The following is a 22,591-nucleotide window of genomic DNA, read 5'->3' on the forward strand; positions in this document are numbered from 1 at the left end:
GAGGTCTCTCAGCTTATGTTCCACACCACTTAAACCCATTTAGTAACAATTAGTCTTAAAGAGTGTTACTACCAATTTTATTGGGAACAAATCACTACAACAATCAAAATCAACACACGTGTGCAGGCCATAAAAGGAATTTAACAGAGGATTTGAGCAATTGATGTCAAATAGTGAAGTAATTTTCCACACAACCAGAACCATTTTTCTAAAAGTGGAAAACGAGCACAGTTGCTGGCAAAATTGTTTAAACAGAAAAAAAGACAGAAATTGAATCAAAGGTACTATACACTATAGCTGGCAAAGGAACAAAGTGAGGAGCAGTAACAACACTGGTGAAGAGTAGATCAAGGGTCTCAGCATGCCTTCACTAACATACAGTACCAATCAAATCATTAGTTTTCTTAAACTTTTTTCATTAGAGGATGAAGAAACCCTAGAGCCTGTCTCCTCAGTTTTGTGCACGATGACACTGGAACAGTATTCCGTATTGTACACTTATTTGGGTATGTGGAAGGCGTGAGTAGACAGAGACAACCTAGATAGTGAACGTGCTGGTAACTTTGTCTGGGTATGTAGGGCTGCTGGGAAAGCAGAGCTGACCACTGCGCCACAGTTTTGTCTCAGTGGCTAGAATTAAAGCTGAGATGCAGCAGATACAAATATAGCCAGGGGGAGGTCTCCTGAGATAAATTGGGCCTGTGGGTTATATTTTGGAATAAGCAAGTTAATGCAATGGATGGATGAAGTGATGACAGATAGGTTCTAGTTTTCAATTTCTTGACTATGCACTACTTAAGATATCCAGTATATTTGACATTACTGAAATTCAGTTAGATTTATCCATCCACTACTGCACATGTTTATATAGTTCAGGGCTGTTGATAAGAATATGTAATAGTAATACATTTTATTTATATAGCAGCTTTCCCATGCTCAAGGTGTATATATATATGACAGAAAAAGATGTTAACATTGCCTAAACCTCTGCAAGGTATTCTTCCTGGCTTAGACAGCTGGACAGTCTTCCAACCCCTCGTGCTTCAGTACACCTCATCGGGCTGCAGTAGTAGCTTCACGATATGAAGGTAACCCATGCGCCGGGCATCATCAATTGGCCGGTTGCCAAGCAGGTCTTTCTGCTAAACATTAGGTGAAACACAAGACAAAAGGATGAGGTACATGAACATTTTATAATATTTTCTTATACTGTGATGTATATACTAACTATCCAACCAAACTCAGCATGTACAGTACCCGCATTACACAAAGGCGTGAAAGGACATCAAATATTACTGCACAGTAGGACTGAAAGATAGCGTACCTTCTGGTCTGCACCATTATTTATACAAAATACAACCACATCCACCTGGTTAGTGCAGACAGCCTGAAAATGAAGAGAATTTAATTTAGATTAAAAATAATAATAATAAACATAAATGTCCTTCACGAAAAAATTTTAATATTACAACTTTCTGTTAGGTTAGGTATGCGTTTTCTATCCCAGAGGGAAATTTTGTTTGTAGCAGAAAAATGCAATCATAAGACATTGTTGTACAAATCCAAGAAAACAAGTCAAGAGGCAGCAAATAACAGCTATTGGTGTTAGAATTTCAACAAGGGAAAAAATTGAGCTCAAACAGTACACAATAATTTAGAGTTCAGCAGAATCCAAACGTCTACTAGAATTCCAAAGGCTGAGGATAAATTTGTTCTTAAATCACCTGGTGTTGAGGGGTACAAAATCTGTACATTTTGGTTTATATTTCCATTATATTTTATTCAAGACATGACAATAGATGAACTACATTCAGGACAAATCAAAGCATGTCTTCTTCCCAGTTATATCTCACTTTTAAAACAGCTGTTCCAACAAAGAAAGGAAGACATGATGGTGGCTCAATTACTTTAGATGTCCATCCTTTCTCAGGTTATAATTATTTTACAGCCTGTGAAAGGAAGACGTAGTGACACCTCAGAGAACATAAAAAAGTTTTATTGTTTGCATAAACAGTCAGTGAATTAATTCTTCATAGTGACAGCCAGCTAATCAGAATATCTAACAATCACATCTTGCAAAACCCCCCAGTAGAATTTTAGAATAGATACACCTCGACTGAGGAGCGATATAGTGAGTAAGTGAGTAAGGAAGGAAGGAGGGAGGAAGAAGAAGGGACGAAGACGTCACTAGCACTCGTAGTTGCTCATGATGCTTTTCTGATGACTAGATCACAAGCTGCCTGCAACATTCATCCTTGTCATTTGTAACTTTTTTGTAAGCTTTTTCTAAAGACTATATATATCCATACTTTTCTATCAGTCCTATTTTTCTATTATTCTTTGTTCCAGTGGTATTATTATTCTTGTAATAAATACTAGGCTCGCTTCGCTCGCCAACCCCTGTGTTTGGTTAATCAGATATACAATTTTAATTTTTTTTCCTTTGGACTTGTTTCAATTTCATTATTTGCACTTTTACTTTAAAGCCTCATTAAACACAATATTTTTTGGAGACACATTGTGACAAAACAACATATAACTGCCTGCGAGTGAATATTATTTCTGTTTCTCTAATAAATAATCCGTCTTTTTCTAATGTTTGTCCCTGTGATTTATTGATTGTTATAGCAAAAGCTATTCTCACGGTAAACTGTAAACATTTTAATACGAATGGCATATCACGATCTCCTTTGGTGTGTAATGTTATTCGTGGAATATATACATTACCTGCCTGTTAAAATTTGCATCGCTTCTCCGTGATCATCAATATACACCTGATCGAATTGTATATTCTTTGAAATTCAACTTGTCGTTGCTTTAACTGTTCCGGGACTACAGATTCTCATAGATACTGTAGCGACTGACATGATAAAGTGTCACAAAAGTTTTACTTGAAGAATCGCTGACTTCCTAACCCCAAACACAACTTTCTAGCACCCTCTCCAACCCCTCCTCCCCCGGGTCTTGCCCCCCCTTATCGCATCAATCAATACCGCGCTATCAGTCTTCCATGCTGTAGTCCGCCCTCCCTCAATCGGACCGAACAGTCACTTAAAACCAAAAAGGTCTCAACCTAGCTGGGACACTTCAATACTTTCGAATTCCACTGCTTTCATAATCTCTTATCTGCCTTTTTTTCTCTCCAACGCATTTGGGTCTCTATTCTCTGTATTGTCCTTATACGCTTTATATGTGCTAAGAGCACATGATATGTGTGTACTACGTGCTTTTACATTACTGACTGTTTTTTGATAGGTGTGCTGTTATATGATATCTTTTGTAAGTAGGGTGTGTCTTGCAAGAATCTCATGTTCCACGTCCCCGCGAGACGGCCCTGGGACAATCTCTTGGCACCTAGTCTCATGTTTACGGTCCCCGCGAGACGCTCCGTGGCAAGTCTCTCTTGTCTCGCGGGTCTTTTAAATGTCTTGCGAGAACTTCTGAGAAGATCACATATCGTCGCTTTGCTTTTGCTTTCCAGGATTTTTTTTTTATAATAGAGAGACCATGCTGCTTTTAACTTTCTATGTTTTGTCTTAATGTCTATAGAGTGATTGAAGTAATAAATTATTTCTTTGAGCACCTGGTGCGGCCGGAGGTTTATGCTGTGCTGTGAGGTTTATTAAGACTGCGAGTGAGAGCTCCACTCCATAGTAGGGAACAGTACGTAAAGTAAGGCATTCTTGGCTGATAAATGACCTATAGTCAAGGATGCTGAGCCTTTGTATGTTTAAATGTATTCTTGTAGAACAAAGTAATATTTAGGTCTGAGATATCATTAAAACATCGTATGTTGTTCGTGCCGATAATAAGTAAGTCTCTTGAAGTGCTGAGAGAGTGACAGGCTGTGTTATTCCTAAAGCACTTGTGTGGTTTAAAGTGCTAAAGGTTAATCGGCGTGTGTGTGCCATTCATGGGGCACTGTTGTGGTTGGGGTCTGTGTGTATGCGTATAGCTATGTATGTGTGTGTTCGTCTTAAAGTGCAACAGTAGACCAACCTGGAACAAACTTGACGAGTACCCTTACCCTTGAAGGAAAACAGGTAAATGGTAAGTAGAGGGAAATACTACGATAATACACCTGGTCTTTCCAAACCAAAACCTACAGCCTGATGGCAGCCAATAAAATCTAGGAAACTGTGTGATACAATCAAGTCTTCTTTCAAATTTCTTTGTGATACAGTACAGTGAAATTATATTACTTATTTTGATGCTGTTGTTCAGACTGTTTTTACTCCTAATGGTAAGGTTTACAAACCAATATATAAAAGAAAATGTGATGACAGATATTGTAAATTATGTATTTTGTAGCAAAAGAGTTATTCACAGTTCAGATGAAATGGTCAGTCTATTATCAAAGATTTTAAGTCACTTGCTTACATCAATTTAAATGTGCACATACTGTATGTTATATTTCACTTATTATAAGCTATGGTATATTAAATATGCCTTAACACTGATCCCCTCAGCCACTTTTGCCCCTGTGGTACCCAAATTTATGAACATGTACTGATTTTGTTTTCCTATTCTGATCGCTAATTTCTTACTCTTCAATGTTTTCAATTCCTACTCCTATTCTCAATTCCTACTTTATACTCTCAGATCTTTTGCGCTTGTTCTGTCAGTGCAAATTCTAATGTCTGGGCCCTGTAGCTTTCTTCTTGCCTCTTGCACAGGTTGAGTCATAGGTGAAGATTAAAACGCAAAAACATTTACAAATGGCTTAGAAAGCAGAGGAAGAAAGGTAACTTCACACTACTTTTATTCCCAACAGCACAACGGATCGTGCTATTTCGTTGTGAAATTATTTAATATATTATTTTTATTAAATTTATTAAAATTAATTAAATTTATTAAATTATTTTGTGAATTTCCCCTTGGGATTAATAAAGTATCTATCTATTTCCTTGCAGCTCTAGGGACCTGGGTTCAAATTCCCAGCCCAGTTGTTCCCTCTATGATAGTTGTTGGGGTAGTTTGGTTTATTCCTACAGGAGGATGAAAGATAGGAAAATGTTTGCTACTGAAGTATTTGTGAAGATGAGCCGTGGGGAATCTGCTTTTTCACGTGTAAATACAACATCTGCAATAGTGAAACATATGGCAGCAAGTGACATAAAATATTAAAAAGGCCTAAAATAAAGTGATCAGGAAATCATATACATTTATGCTTATCCAACAAAAGATAACAAAACCAATTAATTCAGTTTAGTGCAAAATACTCCTAAATAAAAGCACAGTAGTCCCTTTTATCCCAATGGACAAAGTTAAATCATTCTCTATGAAAATGGCAAAACAGTAAAAATTCTTATACTCTGCTTGCCGTAAAGCTCAGAGGGAAAGTATCCACCGCTGTAGCTGATGATCTGTTTATAAAGTACCTTTTGATATTTTCTGTGAAAGATACAGTACTACTTTCTATAAAATAAAGACTAATGGCATCAACAATCATCATCAATAGACAAATGTCTAGCAGACCTCTTCATACTCAAAAGAATAAAACCAATTCATGCAAAAAGAGCTAACAGGGAAAAAAACAAAACAAAACTCCTGATCCAAAATAGAAAGCAGGTCTGATCAGGGTGAAACAGAGGATTAAAATACTGAACAATAAAATAAGAGAAATTCTGATAGTTAACACAAATCAAATGCCATTTTATCATTTACACTATATGGCCGAAATTATCTTGACACTCCTCCAGATTATTAATTTCAGGGGTTTCAGACATACCAGTTGTTAACAGGAACATAAAATGGAGTACATGGCCAAACAATCTCCACTGACAAACATTGGCAGTTGAATAGATTATACTGAAGATTTTAATGACTTTAAACGTGGCACTGTCATGGGACACCAATTTTGTCACAAGTCAGTATTTGAAGTTTCTGCTCTGCTAGATCTGCCCAATTCAACTGTAAGTTCTATTATTATGAAATGGAAGCAGCTAGGAGCAACAACAGCTCAGCCACAAACTGGTACGCCACACAAACTCGCAGAGCAGGGCAGTCAACTGCTGAAGCACACAGAGTGTAAAAGTCATCTATCCTGTGCTGCATCACTGACAACAGAGTTCCAAACTGCCTCTGGAAGCAACATCAGCACAAGAACTGTGGGTTGGGAACTTCATGAAATGGATTTTTATGGCTGAGCTGATGCACACAAGCCTAAGATCACTATGTGCTTTGCCAAGCAAATCCTGGAGTGATGTAAAGTACACCACTACTGGACTTCGGAGCAGTTAAAAAGTGTTATCTGAAGTGATAAATAATGCTTCACTATCTGGTAGTCTGATGGATAAATCTGAGTTTGGCAGATACCATGAAAATGCTACCTTCCAGACTGTATATTGCCTACTATAGAGTCTGATGGAGGAGAGATAATGGTCCAGAGCTGTTTTTCAGGGTTTCTGCTAGGCCTCTTGATTCTAATGAAGGGTATTGTTAATGCTGCATCATACAAAAAAATTTTAGACAACTGAGAGCTTCTAACTTTGTGACAATAGTTTAGGGGAGGCCCATTTATGGTCAAGCATGACTGTATCCCTGTGCACAAGGCCAGGTCTATAAGCACTTGGCTTGACTAGTTTGGTACAGAGAAACCTCAGTTCTATTGAACACCTTTGGAACACTGATTGTGAACATCAGTACCTACAAAAAATGTATTTACAAACATTACACAAAAAAACTTTAAATAGGAGTTGTTTTGCTTTTATTTAGCAAAAAAAATCTGCTGATAAGGTATGCAAAATTTACTTGACAAGATTTCTTAAAGTAATTTTTTGAGAAGCTGATAATTCTTACAATAAGGAAAACAAGATTTAAAGTCATGATATAAATACTTTTGATTTGATTAGATTTCATTTTTTGCAGTGCACAAATACTGTTTTGGCTGAACGGGCACAGATTCCCACAAACACTCTATAAAGTCTTGTGGAAAGGCTTCTCAGAAGATTGGAGGATCTTATGTGGAGCTAACTCCATAGTTTTGGAGTGGGATGTCCAACAAGTTCACATCAGTGCGATGGTCAAGTGTCCACAAACGTTTGACCATATATTGTGTATTAAACAAATCTTTACTGTGTATACATTAACATACCACATGAAGGGGAGTGCGGCCGTCGTAATCCGTGTAGCTCAAGCGCGCTCCGGCTGCAATCCAGATCTGCATTTGCTTAATATCGCCAAGATAGGCCAGGCTGAAAGAAGACATTCAAGAAGCACATGTGATTCCTCAGTACATCAGCACCCTCATTGTACGCAGACACAGTGTACAGTGCGTGGACATTCCTCAGGTTCTTTATCTTCTGCAATGTAAAGCCAGTTTATTTTCCCAAGTGGATAAATATTAGATATACTTCCCAAATTGAAAATACAAACTGAAATAAAAAATAGAAATAGAGAGCAGAAAATATATATATATATATATATATATATATATATATATATATATATATATATATATATATATATATATATATATATATATATATTTAAAAACAGTGATACCATGCATACATAATGATAGTCTTTAATCACAATCTTCATGTACTGTAGGTACCTGGGATGTTTTACAATTAATCCAGACATAAACCAAAAGTTATTATCCAAACACTCTCTTTCAATTCAGAGTTGAGGGCACAATATTCTACTAATTACAACATGCTTACATTGTAATTTTCTGAAACCAACTTAATCCACTTTAGGGCCAGAGGAGGCCATTGACTGTTCTAACAATCGTTCTTCCTCTCAGCCTGTACCTAAGTTAGGATATACTCACACTGGCAATTTGTTCCATGCCTGATCATATTTGTCCACATGTAACCCCACAAAGTCTAATTCGTTTAACTAGTGTGATTGCTCAGGGCCGGGCCAACCGTACTGTATCATGACCTGGCCTGCTTAGAATAGGTGGGCCATTTGGGAAAAGTGATGATCGCTAAATGTGCCCGAGCATGGAAAACAGATACAACGTCAATGATGCGACAAGTCAGATGGTGCAGTTATTATTCTCACCTTACACATGAACGTGAACTGTAGTTGGCAAGAAAAGGTGCAAATTCATCATTTGTCACCATAAAAATCTCATATGTGCAACACAATTAACTGCAAAATACTGCGCTGCACACTCAATAAATCTATAAGAGGGAAGAGTGTTATCCTGCCATGCAAGACTCCAAAACAACCACAAAATAAGTAAAATTATTTTGACATGCATACTGTCACTCTGTGTTCTAATTTTTGTTTTGGATTTACATGAAGTTGCATGGTCATGACGAATGCGTGGCTGGACCTAGAACGTTAATCACATGTAAGTGCAGGGAGGGGGAACAATCGTGCTTGGGCAAGGTATGGAACAAACTTACCTAATGTGAGTACACCATTAGACTAATGTCATGAGGACTGTGTAACAATATTATGATTAAAAAAAACATGTATTTAGAAAAAACAAATACTTAAGAACTTACTACAGATTAATACTATGAATGTTAAAAATCCCAGAAATTGACTGGTCAGCTAGCCTGGGGGAATACAGGTGGACTGTTAACAGGCTGGTGTATCCCAGAATGGAAGAGATAGGTATAAATTATGATGCCCCTTCCATCTCCAGAAGGAATACCTGTACTAGAATTATGGCTGGACTGGAGGACTAAGTTGTGGCTGAATAGGACTAGTATGAAGTAGGAAGTCATCTTCTCCTACTGGTCTAGGACGTACAAGGACACTGGGCTAAGGTAAAGGTAAAGGCAAAGGTATCAAAGAAGCACAGTCTCTCTTCCGTTTACCGTCCATGGAAGAGAAGACCACAACTCTCGGCAGCCATATTCAAACAGGTGACCGGGTCAGGGCACAGATTAATCAATAAGAGAGTGAGCCACTTGATGCCCGACTATCACGTTGTATTATTTTTCCAACACTCACAATTGTACTTTTGTTTATTGATTTGGCCATAAATTAATGTGCAGCTTTTCTCTCCTGCCTGTTCTGGTACTCTAATCTAGTTGCATGGGGTTATGGAACGTAAAAGAAAGGGGGAGTGTTGAACTACCTGACGGTGTGATAAGAGTAGGCGATTTGAGGTATTCTTTTAAGGTTACATAATAAAGAGCATAAAACAAAGAATAGGGTGATCCCAGGACTCATCACAACAAAACAAGTAGTCATAAGCCTCTTGGTGTCCTCCTTGACTCCTGCTCTTAGCCCAGCTCTGCGTACAGATGCTTTGCCAAACACTTGTTTGTTTCTTTAAACTGATATTTACAACTCTTTGTGCAATTTACAGTGCCCTATATGTCCTTTTATTTTTAAACATGTAGTTTATTTGTCATGAACTTATAAAAATATATCACCACAAGTGCACATACACTCACTACATTATACTAAATGTTTGACTTCTGAAGTTAACTGGTTGCACCTGAGTTTAGGAGTGTCATAAAAATGAGATGAGTACTTTACAGTCTCAGCCATTTCATGTTTATATGTATTTTGTCATCCTTTGTTTACCAAGGTGGCCTTTTCATGAAGAGAGTCTTGTGTGTGATACTCCACCAACATGCACTTGTAAAATTGAGATACGACTAAATTAAAAATTAAAAGTAAACAATGTGAAAGTAAGCAGCAAAGAAGACCTAGTCACCACAGCAAAGAAGACCTAGTCACCATTCTGTAAAACCTCACAAGTGCCAGCATTTAAGGACAACAATGAGGTGTAGTGGCTAGGGTGTTGAACTATATAATGTTGCTAGTTTGATATCTAGCACTGATCACATTTGTGGTCCAAAGAAATTTCCTTCATGTGCTAAGAGCGTGTAAAACATATCTATAAGTTAAGAAAGTAGAGACTGCTCACGAACCACTCCTGAACTCAAAGAAAATACTAAAGATTTATAATATTAATTCTAAGGAAGCCAAATGTATAAAAAGTTCAGGGTGTAGTATAGACAATATTAAACACAATAGGGATAACATGAACTGCAAAAGAAAAGTAGAAAAATGACAGCTTAATGCCCAGATGCCCTAAAGATGTCACTGACTACCGTGTACAGTGGCCGCTCTACCCTAAAAATTGTGCAAAAACTCTTCCTGCTCATCCTATCTCTCACCAACAGGACTTTACTTCCTCTTGCCAGTTGAATATTTGCTAAATGCACACTTCCTGACTTCAGGCCAAATAGTCACATGGGTGGAGGTGTCATGATAATGCTACACACCACGCAAGCTTAAAAAAAACAGCCAGACTTACACTGTCCACAGGTACGCTGTAAATAAGCAAACCTCATCACGTCAGGCACTCTTAAACTCAATAGGCAGGCATGTGGCCTACACAGGCGCTAAAATAGAGCAAAGGCTCTAGGCTCCTTGACATTACATTTTTTTCTCGAAAAAGCTTTGCATTTTATGACTTGAAAAATGACATATTTATTAAATCTAAAAAGTACAAATACTAAAAGTACAAAGTCAGAAGTGTAGAAAGTATAATAATGCTACAAATAATATTAATAATGAATAATAATAATAAAAATAATGCTAATACTGTACAGGTAGTCCCCGGGTTACATACAAGATAGGGACTGTAGGTTTGTACTTAAGTTGAATTTGTATGTAAGTCGGAACAGGTACATTATTTTAATAAATGCTATTGTTGACCGACTAACCAAGTGCTCTGCCAATGAATGATGGAGTTTCACCTCTCTCTGACCTTTTTATTATTTCTACTTTATTTTCAATGGTGATGGTTTTTCTCTTCTTTACTGTATCACCAGCACTTGCATCAGATTTGTGTTTCAGAGACATTCTTGAAGGGTGAAGACAAAAGGTTAAGATGAGCTCTTCTGCACAGCACTGTCCACGTTATCACAGCAGGCAGGCATCCCTTGTCAGCACGTCTGGTGTACTGACAAGAGACAACTTCCTGCTATGTACGTAACAGTACAAGGAGGCTTGCTATTGAGAATGAATGGGAGTAGCGAGGGGCAGTTCACCACCCACCCACCACACAGTCACCTCCACTACAGTATGCTGCCTGCAGCGTGTGTCCGCCCACCGAGAACGAACACAGTGCGCCCAAAGGCGTGTAGTGAATCGCCCACCACTGCCCCCATTCAACAGGCAGCTACCCGAAGCACACTACAGTGCTACCCCCCGCTGCCCCGTTCAGCTACAACCGGGTCACCGCTTGCAGCATTGCCAGTCACCCACCAAAAATGATTCGGGGGGAGCCGTGTGTAGTGGGCGGGCAGTGAAACGCCCTACACCGCTCCATCCAGCCTGCGTCCAGTCAGGAGCAGTAGCTGCGGGGGCCTAGTGGGCGGACACACAAGGGATAGCTGTGGCCCCAGTGACTATGGACCACGGGTCACTGCTCACTTGCCGCCAGGAACCACCCGAGGGACACTACACTGCGCAAGCAGCGAAATCGCACCCCTCCAGCCACTACTTGCAGCGTCCTCTGGCCAAAGATGATGGAGCGGCAGTTAATGAGGCGCATGCGTCACAGCTGTGGCCTCGTTCGTAAGTCGTAGGTCGAGTGTCCGTAACCTGGGGACTACCTGTATATACTGTCAACATGTGTCATTTGTGTGGTAGTCGGGACAATAGTAGCGTGATTACTTGCAGATTTTCTTTCCAGACTGGTCAGCTTTTGAACAGCACTTTGTAAATGTGTGGTTGACACAAGCGCCACTTTTGGATTCATCAGAGTCACTTTCGATTTCACTGTCCATTTCAATTTCACTGCCTGAAGACAGATTCACTTCACTCAGATCATTGTTGAGAGTGTGTAACACTTGGGCTGCTGAAAAACGTTTCTTACAAGATGCATTATAAGGCTAAGAGAAGACATGTCTGCACCGTTGCCTGGGTAACACTTGCACCCGACGCTTATCCATGACACGCCTATATCTTTTCCTGAGCACGCTCAGCACTAACACTGTTGGCACTTTTACAGTCCAAGCAATCCTCGGGTCTAACGTTTATGCAAGACGCGGCTATACAGTTGCCCGAGTAATGCTTGGGACTAATACTTTTAGCACTGTTTTTACAGCACGAGTGATGCTCAGGTCTAATGCTAAGGAGGTAAAATAGCAAAATGTTCACAAAAAGAAGGAGAGGAAAATCATAATAAAGTTTCTTTATATTTAAATATTTATTTAAAAATAGAAATCAGTAAGGCAGGAACGAAATAAAAATGTTTTTTTCTAAAAGAAAAATCTAAAACAAACAGATCCAAAAACAAAAACAAGTACAGTACCTTAGAGCGATAACAAGTATGAAAAACCAGGAAGTGCAATAATCAAAAAAATACACAATGAGAGGAGGAATCAAAGAACAAAACTGAAGCATCTCCATATCTACTTGCTCCATCCTAGCATTATAACTCAGTGGCACCACCTCCTTAGGCTCTCCATACAGGAGACAGGGCAAATAACAAAAAACCTGTAAGAAACATCCATCCATCCATTATCCAACCCGCTATATCCTAACTACAGGGTCACGGGGGTCTGCTGGAGCCAATCCCAGCCAACACAGGGCACAAGGCAGGAAACAAACCCCGGGCAGGGCGCCAGCCCACCGCAGGGCATGCACACACACACACAAGGGACAATTTAGAATCGCCAATGCACCTAACCTGCATGTCTTTGGACTGTGGGAGGAAACCGGAGCGCCCGGAGGAAACCCACGCAGACATGGGGAGAACCCGGGAAGCGAACCTGGGTCTTCTAACTGCGAGGCAGCAGCGCTACCCACTGCGCCACTGTGCCGTCCCCCCTAAGAAACAGAAAAATAAAATAAACAACAAACTAAGCAGCGATGAAAGCATGAGGTATAAAGAAACCAAATTAACAATTAATAAAACAAAAATATTACATAACTAAAAGAAATATTGATGATGCCCAGTGGAGGCTGGGTGGTCTCGTGGCCTCGGAACCCCTGCAGATTTTGTTTTTTTTTTCTCCAGTTTTTTTTTTGCTTGTTTTTTTCTGTCCCCCTGGTCATCGGACATTACTTTATTCTGTTACTTAATATTGGCTAATCTTATTTATATATATATATATATTTTATAAATTCTTTCTTCATCTTGTGAAGCACTTTGAACTACATCATTTGTATGAAAACATGCTATATAAATAAATGCTGTTGCAACCCTGGCTGAAACAACAGGAAGGGGCTGTTGATCCACAACCATTTCTAGAGCTCCTTCTAGCCACCCCACCTGCTCTTTCATGTCTGTGCTACATCCACAACAGAATATCAAGGGTTAATCCTTGAGTAAAACAAATATATCGTATAGAGACCCCAACATTCCATCCACAACAAACACAAGGGCATTGTGATAAGATTTAAACAATTTTAATGACTGTTTTTACAAAAACCAAAAAAAAGACACAAATAATATCAAATAAATCTATAATATATAAAAAAAAATAGAATCAAACAGCTTGAAAAAAAAATTGATGAAAGGGGGTAGAAGGAGGTCAACTCGACCAACTGCTGAGTACAGAAGGAGTGCTGAAAAGAGGTGTATCAGAACACACAATTTGTCATACAAAGTGACAGATGGGATCAACAATCCAATCAAGCTCCACTCTTGTCAGGGACAACAAGAAGATGCAGTTGCAATGAACACACTGGACATTGGATGATATAAAACATTGCCTGGTCTGTTGAATGACACTTTTTGCTGATGCACAATGATGGGAATGCCAGGTTTGGTGGAAATTTTAATAAATTAAATTTGTATGAATACCATAAGGCAGGGGTCTCAAACTCCAGTCACGGAGAGCTACTGTGGTTGCAGGTTTTCATTCTAACCCTTTTCTTAATTAATGCTGCTAATTAATTATTTCCCTTTATTTTAATTGACTTTTCTTGAGACTCTGGCCGCTGAATTGATTCTTTTTTCCTTAATTGGCACCTAAACATAAATTTGATGTGAAGTGAGCCAACAGATGACCAACTAAGTTGGGGCCTCAAGCTCCAACCAACTTCACATCATCCATCCATCCATTATCCAACATGCTATATCCTAACACAGGGTCACGGGGGTCTGCTGGAGCCAATCCCAGCCAACACAGGGCACCAGGCAGGGTGCCAGCCCACTGCAGGACACGCGCACACCCACACACCAAGCACAATTTAGAATCGCCAATGCACCTAACCTGCATGTCTTTGGACTGTGGAAGGAAACCAGAGTACCCAGAGGAAACCCATGCAGACACGGGGAGAACATGCAAACTCCATGCAGAGAGGACCCGGGAAGCGAACCCGCGTCTCCTAACTGCGAGGCAGCAGCGCTACCCACTGTGCCACCGTGCCACCCAACTTCACATCATTTAGTTTCTTAATTTGAAGGCAATTCTCGTTGCTAATTAAACCTGTTATTTAATTCCATGGCGTTCATTCTGCCATGGCAGACATTTCCAAAACTGTTGATTTTCTTTTTTAAGAGCGCTGTCAAAATATTTTGTGGACCTGAGCAGATCAGCATTACTGAGGCCTTCACCTTTCTTTATTTTCAGTTATTGTGTGATGGACGCAGGTTGTTGTTTATGTGTTGGTACATTTTGGATCTTAATATTGTTTGGTTGCTAATTAAGCAAAAAGGAAATAATTAAGGGGCCTGAGTCTTAAGTTGTGCATCAATTAAAATTAAGGCAAAGAGTTAATTAGCAGCCAAATCTGATCACTAATTAAGAAAAGGGTTAAAATGAAAACTTGCAGCCACAGTAGCTCTCCAGGACTGGAGTTGGAGACCCCTGCCATAAGGTTTATCGATATATGAAATGTTTTCGGGAATCAGACACTGAGTTTGTTGTAATATCTTTACACTGCAAGTCTCCAGAGCTCAATTACATTAAACATTTGTGGGACGTGATAGAGTGAGTCAGAGGTCTGATCAGTTAATAGCTGGAGTAAACATGAGCTGGCACCCCTGTGCTGTGCTTTAAACCCCCTGTTCATATCATACCACAGCAAATTCAATCTGTTCTGACCACAAAAGGGTGACTAACTCACTATTAGGTAGGCATGTGTAAGGACGTGGGCAATCAGTGTGTTTCATAATGTACTGATTTAAAGGTTTTGTTTTCCAAAGGTACTCACTAAAGTTTAATTTAAAGTCCATAGCAATGCATATCATGTTCCAACTACTCCCTGTACTGAAAAAAAAGCAAACTAAAGTTATAGACATATAGGTGGTGTGCATAACCTCCACTTTAGAAAACGTTTCCCATATTTCAAATACAGAGAAAGTATTGTTTAAATGAAAATACATGTTTTGATACCCCAAGAACATGTTTTGAGCAATTTTGGAAGGATGTGTGTGTTTCTGTGTCTGTGGTAAAGAATTTGTGGACATTGTAGGACTGATTCTTATGAAATTTTGAAGACAAATCACATGTGTTAGTCTTATGGTCTGATTAGGTTTTGCGTAAATTATAAATATTCAGCATCAAGATTTTAAAGTTCCAAATTTTTAAAGCCGAGAAAAACAACAGCCAGACAGCTGCTGGGAAGTTCACAAAATCTGGCATTTCGGAACAAATTTTGAGCTCAATATATAGTTTAAGCTTTAGCTAAATTTTCAGATGGAATAGTTACAGCATGTAAAATCTAACTATAAGCAAACATTGATTAGACTGTATGCTTTTATTAAATTGCCACAGTGTAAATTTGTTTAAAACAAATGTTTTACTTTTGGACATGGAAGCTTCAGCTTATAAGATGGAGATGGTAGCCCCAATACCACCCCAGCTACATGACAGGAGTCTTTCTCCTCTCAAATTAAATCAACTGTGAATGAAGGAATTGATGCAAATTTCACATCCTAAATAAAACATGAAAAGTGGTATTGCACACTGCAACTAATTTAGCAAATTCTGACTTTATAGTACTGTACCCATGTTGAAAATACAGAGAAAGTCACGTGCAGGCCACATCTGATTATTTTCCTTTTGTAGAGGCACACTGGCACAGCCTTCTGCTAACTTCACTCTCCAAGTACTGATCATTATAAAGAAAGTTTAAAGCATACATTTCCATCTCTGTTACCTTCAATGTGTGAGGTTAGAAATGTCATCATCATCATCATCATCATCCAACCTGCTATATCCTAATACAGGGACACGGGGGTCTGCTGGAGCCAGTCCCAGCCAACACAGGCCTCAAGGCAGGAACAGCAGGGTGCCAGCCCACTGCAGGGTTAGAAATGTCCCTCTACATTAACCCAACATCAAAGCTGCAATCAATCCAGTCATCCAGTAGCCAGAAGGGACTCACTACATGCAACTCCAAGTGGCCAGAAGGACACTCTGAGCAGCAACAGTGACAATGCCCCACCAAACCCAAACTTCAGTAAATGCTCCAGAATTGAACAGTTCCACCAAAAACTGGTGAACAGCAAGTCCATGGTCCCAAGAGAAATATTAAACATAGGACTATGCATTCAGTATAACCTTTAGTCATCAAGCATTAACAAGACTTCAATCCCTGATAGGCTTTCCATCTTTATTTCTGAAAATCAAATTTATCATTTGATTGTTATAACAAACATGGATATCAAAAGACTTTGGAAAGAAACATGGCAACTATATGTCACACGCTACATTTATAATGCTGTGTAGAACTGTCGCTTTTCTTTTGAATATTATCTAATCAATACCGGAAAAAAATCTGAACACACTAAAATGTGAAAAAGTCACCATCAGTTTGGTTGAGTATGAATATTTCTATTCTACTCTCCTCTCACACTGTGCAGTCTCCAGTCCAGACTTAAAAGGACCCCCCATTGTAAGAGAAAGGAGGGAGAAGGTGTCAAAATTAGACGGATGACTTTATGAGAACTGCAGACTCACCAACATAGCTCTCTTCCCAGTTCCTCACTCTGAACGGTTAGGCAGGCTCCTTCGCAGACCAGAAACTCCACCATTTCTAGACTTCTTTAGAGGAACAAAAGCATATAAATAAAAAGTCAGGGTAGCCATCATCCTGCTGAAATGTTAATATAATTGGTCAAGTAAAGGGTTCATATTTAAGGTTCTGCTTTGATGACAGATCGTCAGTTATTACTAGTGACCCCACAAACTAGCTGAATTCAGTGAAAGTTGTGGACTTACCCCACCGCCACTGCTTCATTCTTTTGTATCAGTGGAACCATTGGGTAGTGACATCCCCTGTGTTTTAATAACTCTATGCTAGTCACTGTGATCTTCTTTGCTATGGTGTGATGGACTGGTAATATCACATCAAGAGAGGCACATTGAATCAATATGCTAATTAGGAAGGCAGGCTTACAGTATGGGACTCACTCTCGACTCACTGAAGATAGTAGCAGAGGAGAGAAGGAAGACTAAGATGATGGCCATTTTGAACAATGCTGCACATCCTCCCTCTAAATACTTTCAACCAATGAATTATTTAACAGAAGTGTATCAAGAAACGCTACTGGGGCTCTTACTGTGTATATAGGTAGTTGTCGGCTTACGACCACATTCAGTTCTGAAGGACCAGTTGTAAATCAATCTGGACGTAATACAGACTGGGAAATGTATTCAAACCTGACCATATGTATAGTAAGTTCCATAAGTCATATTGTTTGTTTCATATCCTCTTTTATCATTATCCTTAGCACATTGTGTAGATTTCCTATCTTTTTTTAAAATTATTTTTTATTTTATTTTTTTGTTTCATTATTACTGTTGCTCATATGGGTGCTGAACCTTTAACAGATTCACAGATCCTTTCATTGTCCGTGTTATGTTACATCATCATTGTGAGCTTTTCGCAGTGTTCATTGTGTTAATTGTGAGAGCAGGAATTGTACTGGCAGTTTTGAGCACTCAAATGCTTTCTGTATTAACATTTCAACCTTTTAACAACAAACGTTAACACATAAAGGAGTTCAGTGTGGTTTCATTGCCCAATCGTGGAAGTTCGCATAAAGCAGCACATCGTGAGTCACAACACAGAAACTTTGGAGGTTAACCAGATTCAAAGCCAGAGTGTGCTAGTACAGTGCACATGGTTAATACTGGTTATAATGGGATAACTTAAAGTCACATGCAATCGCATTCGCTTTCTTTCCTCCCACATACTATGTGATCACCTTTATGTGTGTGTTGAGGTCAATTGCCTTTTTTCCTGTAATTATAAGACAAATGTAATTGAATGTAGTAGAAACTGCTGAAGGTAATAAACTGAGATTGAGATGAATGAGTCGCATATGGAACTGGTGTGGCAAAAGCTGACATTTGCCTGTGAGACACAGTAGTAGTTGTAAATTGAATGGTCGTAAGATGCATAGGTCTTAAGTTGAAGACTGCCTCTATACTAATAGCAATATACCTTTATGAAGTTTTATTGTGACTGTAATTTTTGTCTTTAGTGAAGTCAGAAGTTTTCTTTCTTTTTAGTAAATCTGGTATGTACTTCAAGGAGTGGTTTGTTATAATATTCATTCATTTATTGAGCTAATGTAAAAAGCTAAATTTCATCCTTGGGACAAATAAAATGTTATATATCTGTCTATCATTCCCTGTCATGGTCTGGCATCCCATCCATAGTTGGCTCCTGTCATATTGATCAAAGGTACCAGATCCTTTGACAATGCAGGTATACAGAACTGATGAATGTGCAGAGTGTTTGTAGATTATTCCTTAGCTCCGTTTTTGTGTAAAACAAAATACATTATATACATTCTTATTATAAACTAGCCATCCCCTGCGGCTCCGCCCGCGTAGCAGTGAAACAGGACAAACGTTAAAAATTAATAAACAAAACACGTATCACTAAGCAGATACACTCCAACATGTGGCCCGAGCTACAACGCTTTGAACGGAGGCTGGCACGTAAGTGATGGGGCCTTGCCTGACTCCCCACTCCTGAAGTCACACTTCCCCCTCCCCTCAGCCCGCAGCCTCTGTCTTGGATTAGCGTGAATAAATTGCTCCTGCAAGCATACTATGCATGATGAGAGAAGTCGCAAAATCATCCAGAATTTTCACGCAAATTATAGAAAAAATCCCAATCTAAATCTGTTAAGTAGTTCTCTCATGAAAAGCGGACAGACAGACAGACAGATGTTGGATTTTATATATACAGTGGAACCTCGGGTCACAAACATCTTGGAACACGTACAAATTGGGTTACGGCCAAAAAGTTCGCCAAACTTTTGCATCTGTTCACCACCACACACTCGAGTGACGAACAAGCCAGTTTCCCTTCCGGTTCGTACTCGCCGGTGATTTACGCACGTGTTCAGTCTCTCCCTGTACAGTACATTGTTCTCGGTCAGACGTGCATCGCGCAGAGGGACTTTGTGGTATAGCGGGTCCACAGCTCACGTCAAGAGGCCAGTTTTAAATAAATAATCGCCATGCTTGCAGCTTAGCGAGGGGACATGGCAGTTGAGTGGCTGAAGCAGTTCCTGGGGAATTCATGGTGTGGGCGTTTCTCACCTAAGTGCACAAGTGGGAAACCGTCCACATCCATAAGGTCCAGCTGCCACGTCCTCTTCATAAATAGAAGCACGAAGCGGCTAAAGGGAGGAAAAAGAAAAGAAAGACGGAGGTTGCAGAGTGAGGAAGTAAGCAGGAAGCATTGTGGAAAGAACCGGTGTGAGCAAGCAAGCGAGCAAGTGCGTGCTCACAGGCAGGCAGCTGGACAGTGAGCCCAAGCAGGGGTGTTTGGCCGACACTCGGTGGGGCAGAAGGAAGTGGTCGCTCCAGCTAAGTGATCAAGGAGCCGGAGTGACCAGAAGAAGAATGGCTGGCCGCGTAAGGCCAAGAAGGCAGCGGGAATCATGAGGCTTGGGCGGTGAATTCCCTGACGTGGGCGTCCTGGTCGCCATGGAAGCCAAGCCTCAGTCTGGAGAGTGCACGACCAAAGCCAGGGATTGGGAGGCCTCCAGACCAGAAGGAAGAAGGAAGGACAGCTGCAGGTAGAGTGGCTCCCCTGTTGCGAAGCCTGGATAGGGAGAAGCAGGGGTGTCACCAGTTAAAGAATGCACCGGGCTTGTTTTTAAAGAGACTGCTTTCAGCATTGTTTTAACCTCATTTTATTTAATGAAGACTTTTTTCTATTGGATTTTAACCTCTACTTCACTTCTGTTTTTATGGGATTATTTATTTATTGAAGGATTCTGAAAGCACTGCACTTTATTTAATTTGGACTTTTTGCACCATCCCCTTGCTCTATTGTAGTGCCTCACTGTCGTGCTCATCGGTAACATTACCGACGGTGACGGGTTTAAGGGCTCCCGGAAGTGAGATGGGAGCATGCAGCGAACCCGCATCGTCACAGACTTTACCTCAAAACTGTAATCTCCTTTCCACCCAGTTCCTCCTCACTTCCTTCATGCCAGAACTCGACTCATGCAAGGTTAGTTTTCTTGGTTGTTTATGATTGGTTTTTGTATAAATTAAATTTTTCAAATGTTCATTTTTTCCCTGTGCTTAAAACTCATTAAAAAAAAGTGTTTACAGCGAGCAGTTTGTAAGGCTGTAACATGAACTCTTGCAATGTTAGATTTCTCTGTTCAAGGTTTTCTCAGTGTTATTCAATGTTTTTACTTTTAGTTTACTGTTACACAGTGCATTCTATGGTATAATTATTTTTGTGCTTAAACATCTTAAAAAAATATATATTTACATACAGTTCATACAGTCCAGAACGGATTAATTGTATTTACATACAATCCTATGGGGGAAATTACTTCGGGTCACGACCAAATTGGGTTGCGACCAGAGTTTTGGAACGAATTATGGTCGTGACCTGAGGTTCCACTGTATAGAGATAATATCAATAGGATTTTGATCATGTCTCTTTTAGTATAATTAATGCCCTTCTAAGAACAAAAATTGTTATGTAAAGTAATCCAAACCATTTTGTGAGTAGGACTCTCTAGCATTCTGTGGCACAAAAATAAAGACTGCTCGTATCCTTCAATCCGCCTCCATTTACCACAGTACTCTGTACATGTGACAATAACAACGATATAAACTTCAACTATTTCACTCTTTCATTCATCCTGTTCTCTCAGTTAAAGCTTCTGCGTAGTGACTGTAGCAATGCCTGAAACACCATCCTAAGAGTGGTACTGGAAATGGAGGGACTGACATAACCCCTGGCATGCCCAGAATTGAGCTCCAGTGATAACAGGCAGCTTTTCTGAAATCCCTTGAATTCAAATTTGTGACGTGAACAAAAACTTACTGGCAACGAATTGCGTCCCTCAATGGTGTGTCGCCAAAATTGTCCTTGGAATGAATATTGGCTCGTTTACTCAGCAGGAATTTGACCATTTCCATTTTGTTTGATGCTACAGCCAAGTGAAGGGGTGTCCGACCATCGCTGTCTTTTGTCATGACATCTGCACCCTTCAACATAGAGAACATTAGTGGTCATCAGTTGAAGAAAACTGGGGTTGATTTCAGCAAAAATATAAAACAAAAGATTAATCTTCTAACCACAATATGCTGTGCTGTCAACCAATATGAGACATAGTTTTATTACAGACCATAATATGATATAGCTTAGAACGCATACAGCAGTTCCTCTAATGGTGCTCCCATGACAGAATGTTTTGGCATAGTGACTTATCACTAATGACTAACCTTTTATTGCATTCTAACAAGATTCTTATCTCGGATAGTTACCTACAGCATGTCACAAGATAAGAGTGCAATTAAATCCCCATGATGATAACATCCCATTGTGGACAGTTTCTTTGTTTAGTGTGCAAAAATTATACCACACTCCCAAATCCTCCCCCTCCACTGCCGTCCCCAAGGGTCCAGTGCTACTCCCATAGTTTATTATCTAGTGGCATTAACATTGTTTGGAAGAGGAAGAGGAAACTGCAATATCAGTCTCAAGGACTCCATTAAATCACATTCTCATGACCTCTCTAGCAATTTCCTGAAATGACACATCATCTAGTATGCTGTAGGTAGCTCCAGATAGTATGGCGTGCATGTAAAAAGTATTAACCTCCTTCCTTGAAAGCTTTCACTTTTCTTGTTATACAACATTAAATCATACTGGATGTAATTTGGCCCTTTTGACAGTGATCAGCAGAAAGAGACTCTTTAATGTCAAAGAGAAAACAAATTTCTACAAAGTGGTCTAAATTAATTACAAACTAGAGGGCTTCGCCCCCTGCTTGCTTCGCTCACCAACTCCTGGACCCCAAACCCAGCGCTACATGCTGTTGTGAAGAGGGGGGCTGAACACACCCCAAGGAGATGTGGCCACTTCCCCGAAACCCCTCTTAAACGATGATACAATGGGAAACAAATAACAGTTGTTTTTTTTACCTCCTCTTTGCTCGATTAGCTGCTGGCTTGCTGCTGCTGCCATGCTGCATGATCTGCATTTCGTGCGACGCTTCGAACATTTAAAAGCCTGTACAGCACCTGTCCTTTTGTCTCACTGCCTTGTCTCTCTTGTCCCCCAGACATCCTCAAACACTATGTGATCTCTTTTTGCTGTTTCGCTATTTCACCAAGTAATTTTTTCCGTTTGTTTGTGCTAATACGATCTTTACTAACAATAACAATGAAACTAACTACTAATTATAATTTTTTTGTTATACAGT

The 22,591-nt window shown here is 39.6% G+C and overlaps 1 protein-coding gene across 3 annotated transcripts in view; it reads right to left on the reverse strand.

Annotated features, from left to right (window-relative positions):
* Positions 1-518: 518 nt before the first annotated feature.
* Positions 519-22,591, reverse strand: part of si:ch211-209a2.2 (L-asparaginase) — a 35,029-nt gene continuing 12,956 nt past the window's right edge. For 2 of the 3 annotated variants that reach the window (XM_051931339.1, XM_028808335.2), the window contains 5 exons: positions 21,208-21,371; positions 16,851-16,934; positions 7,097-7,196; positions 1,325-1,387; positions 519-1,142 (listed from right to left, as the gene is read on the reverse strand). In XM_051931339.1, coding sequence (XP_051787299.1) covers positions 1,044-1,142; positions 1,325-1,387; positions 7,097-7,196; positions 16,851-16,934; positions 21,208-21,371 — 510 coding nt within the window. In that variant the 3' untranslated portion in view covers positions 519-1,043. The remainder of the gene's footprint in view (positions 1,143-1,324; positions 1,388-7,096; positions 7,197-16,850; positions 16,935-21,207; positions 21,372-22,591) is intronic. The other variant, XM_051931338.1, reaches the window with a different exon arrangement.

The sequence above is a fragment of the Erpetoichthys calabaricus genome, chromosome 8, assembly GCF_900747795.2.
Source record: "Erpetoichthys calabaricus chromosome 8, fErpCal1.3, whole genome shotgun sequence".
Lineage (NCBI taxonomy): Eukaryota > Metazoa > Chordata > Cladistia > Polypteriformes > Polypteridae > Erpetoichthys > Erpetoichthys calabaricus.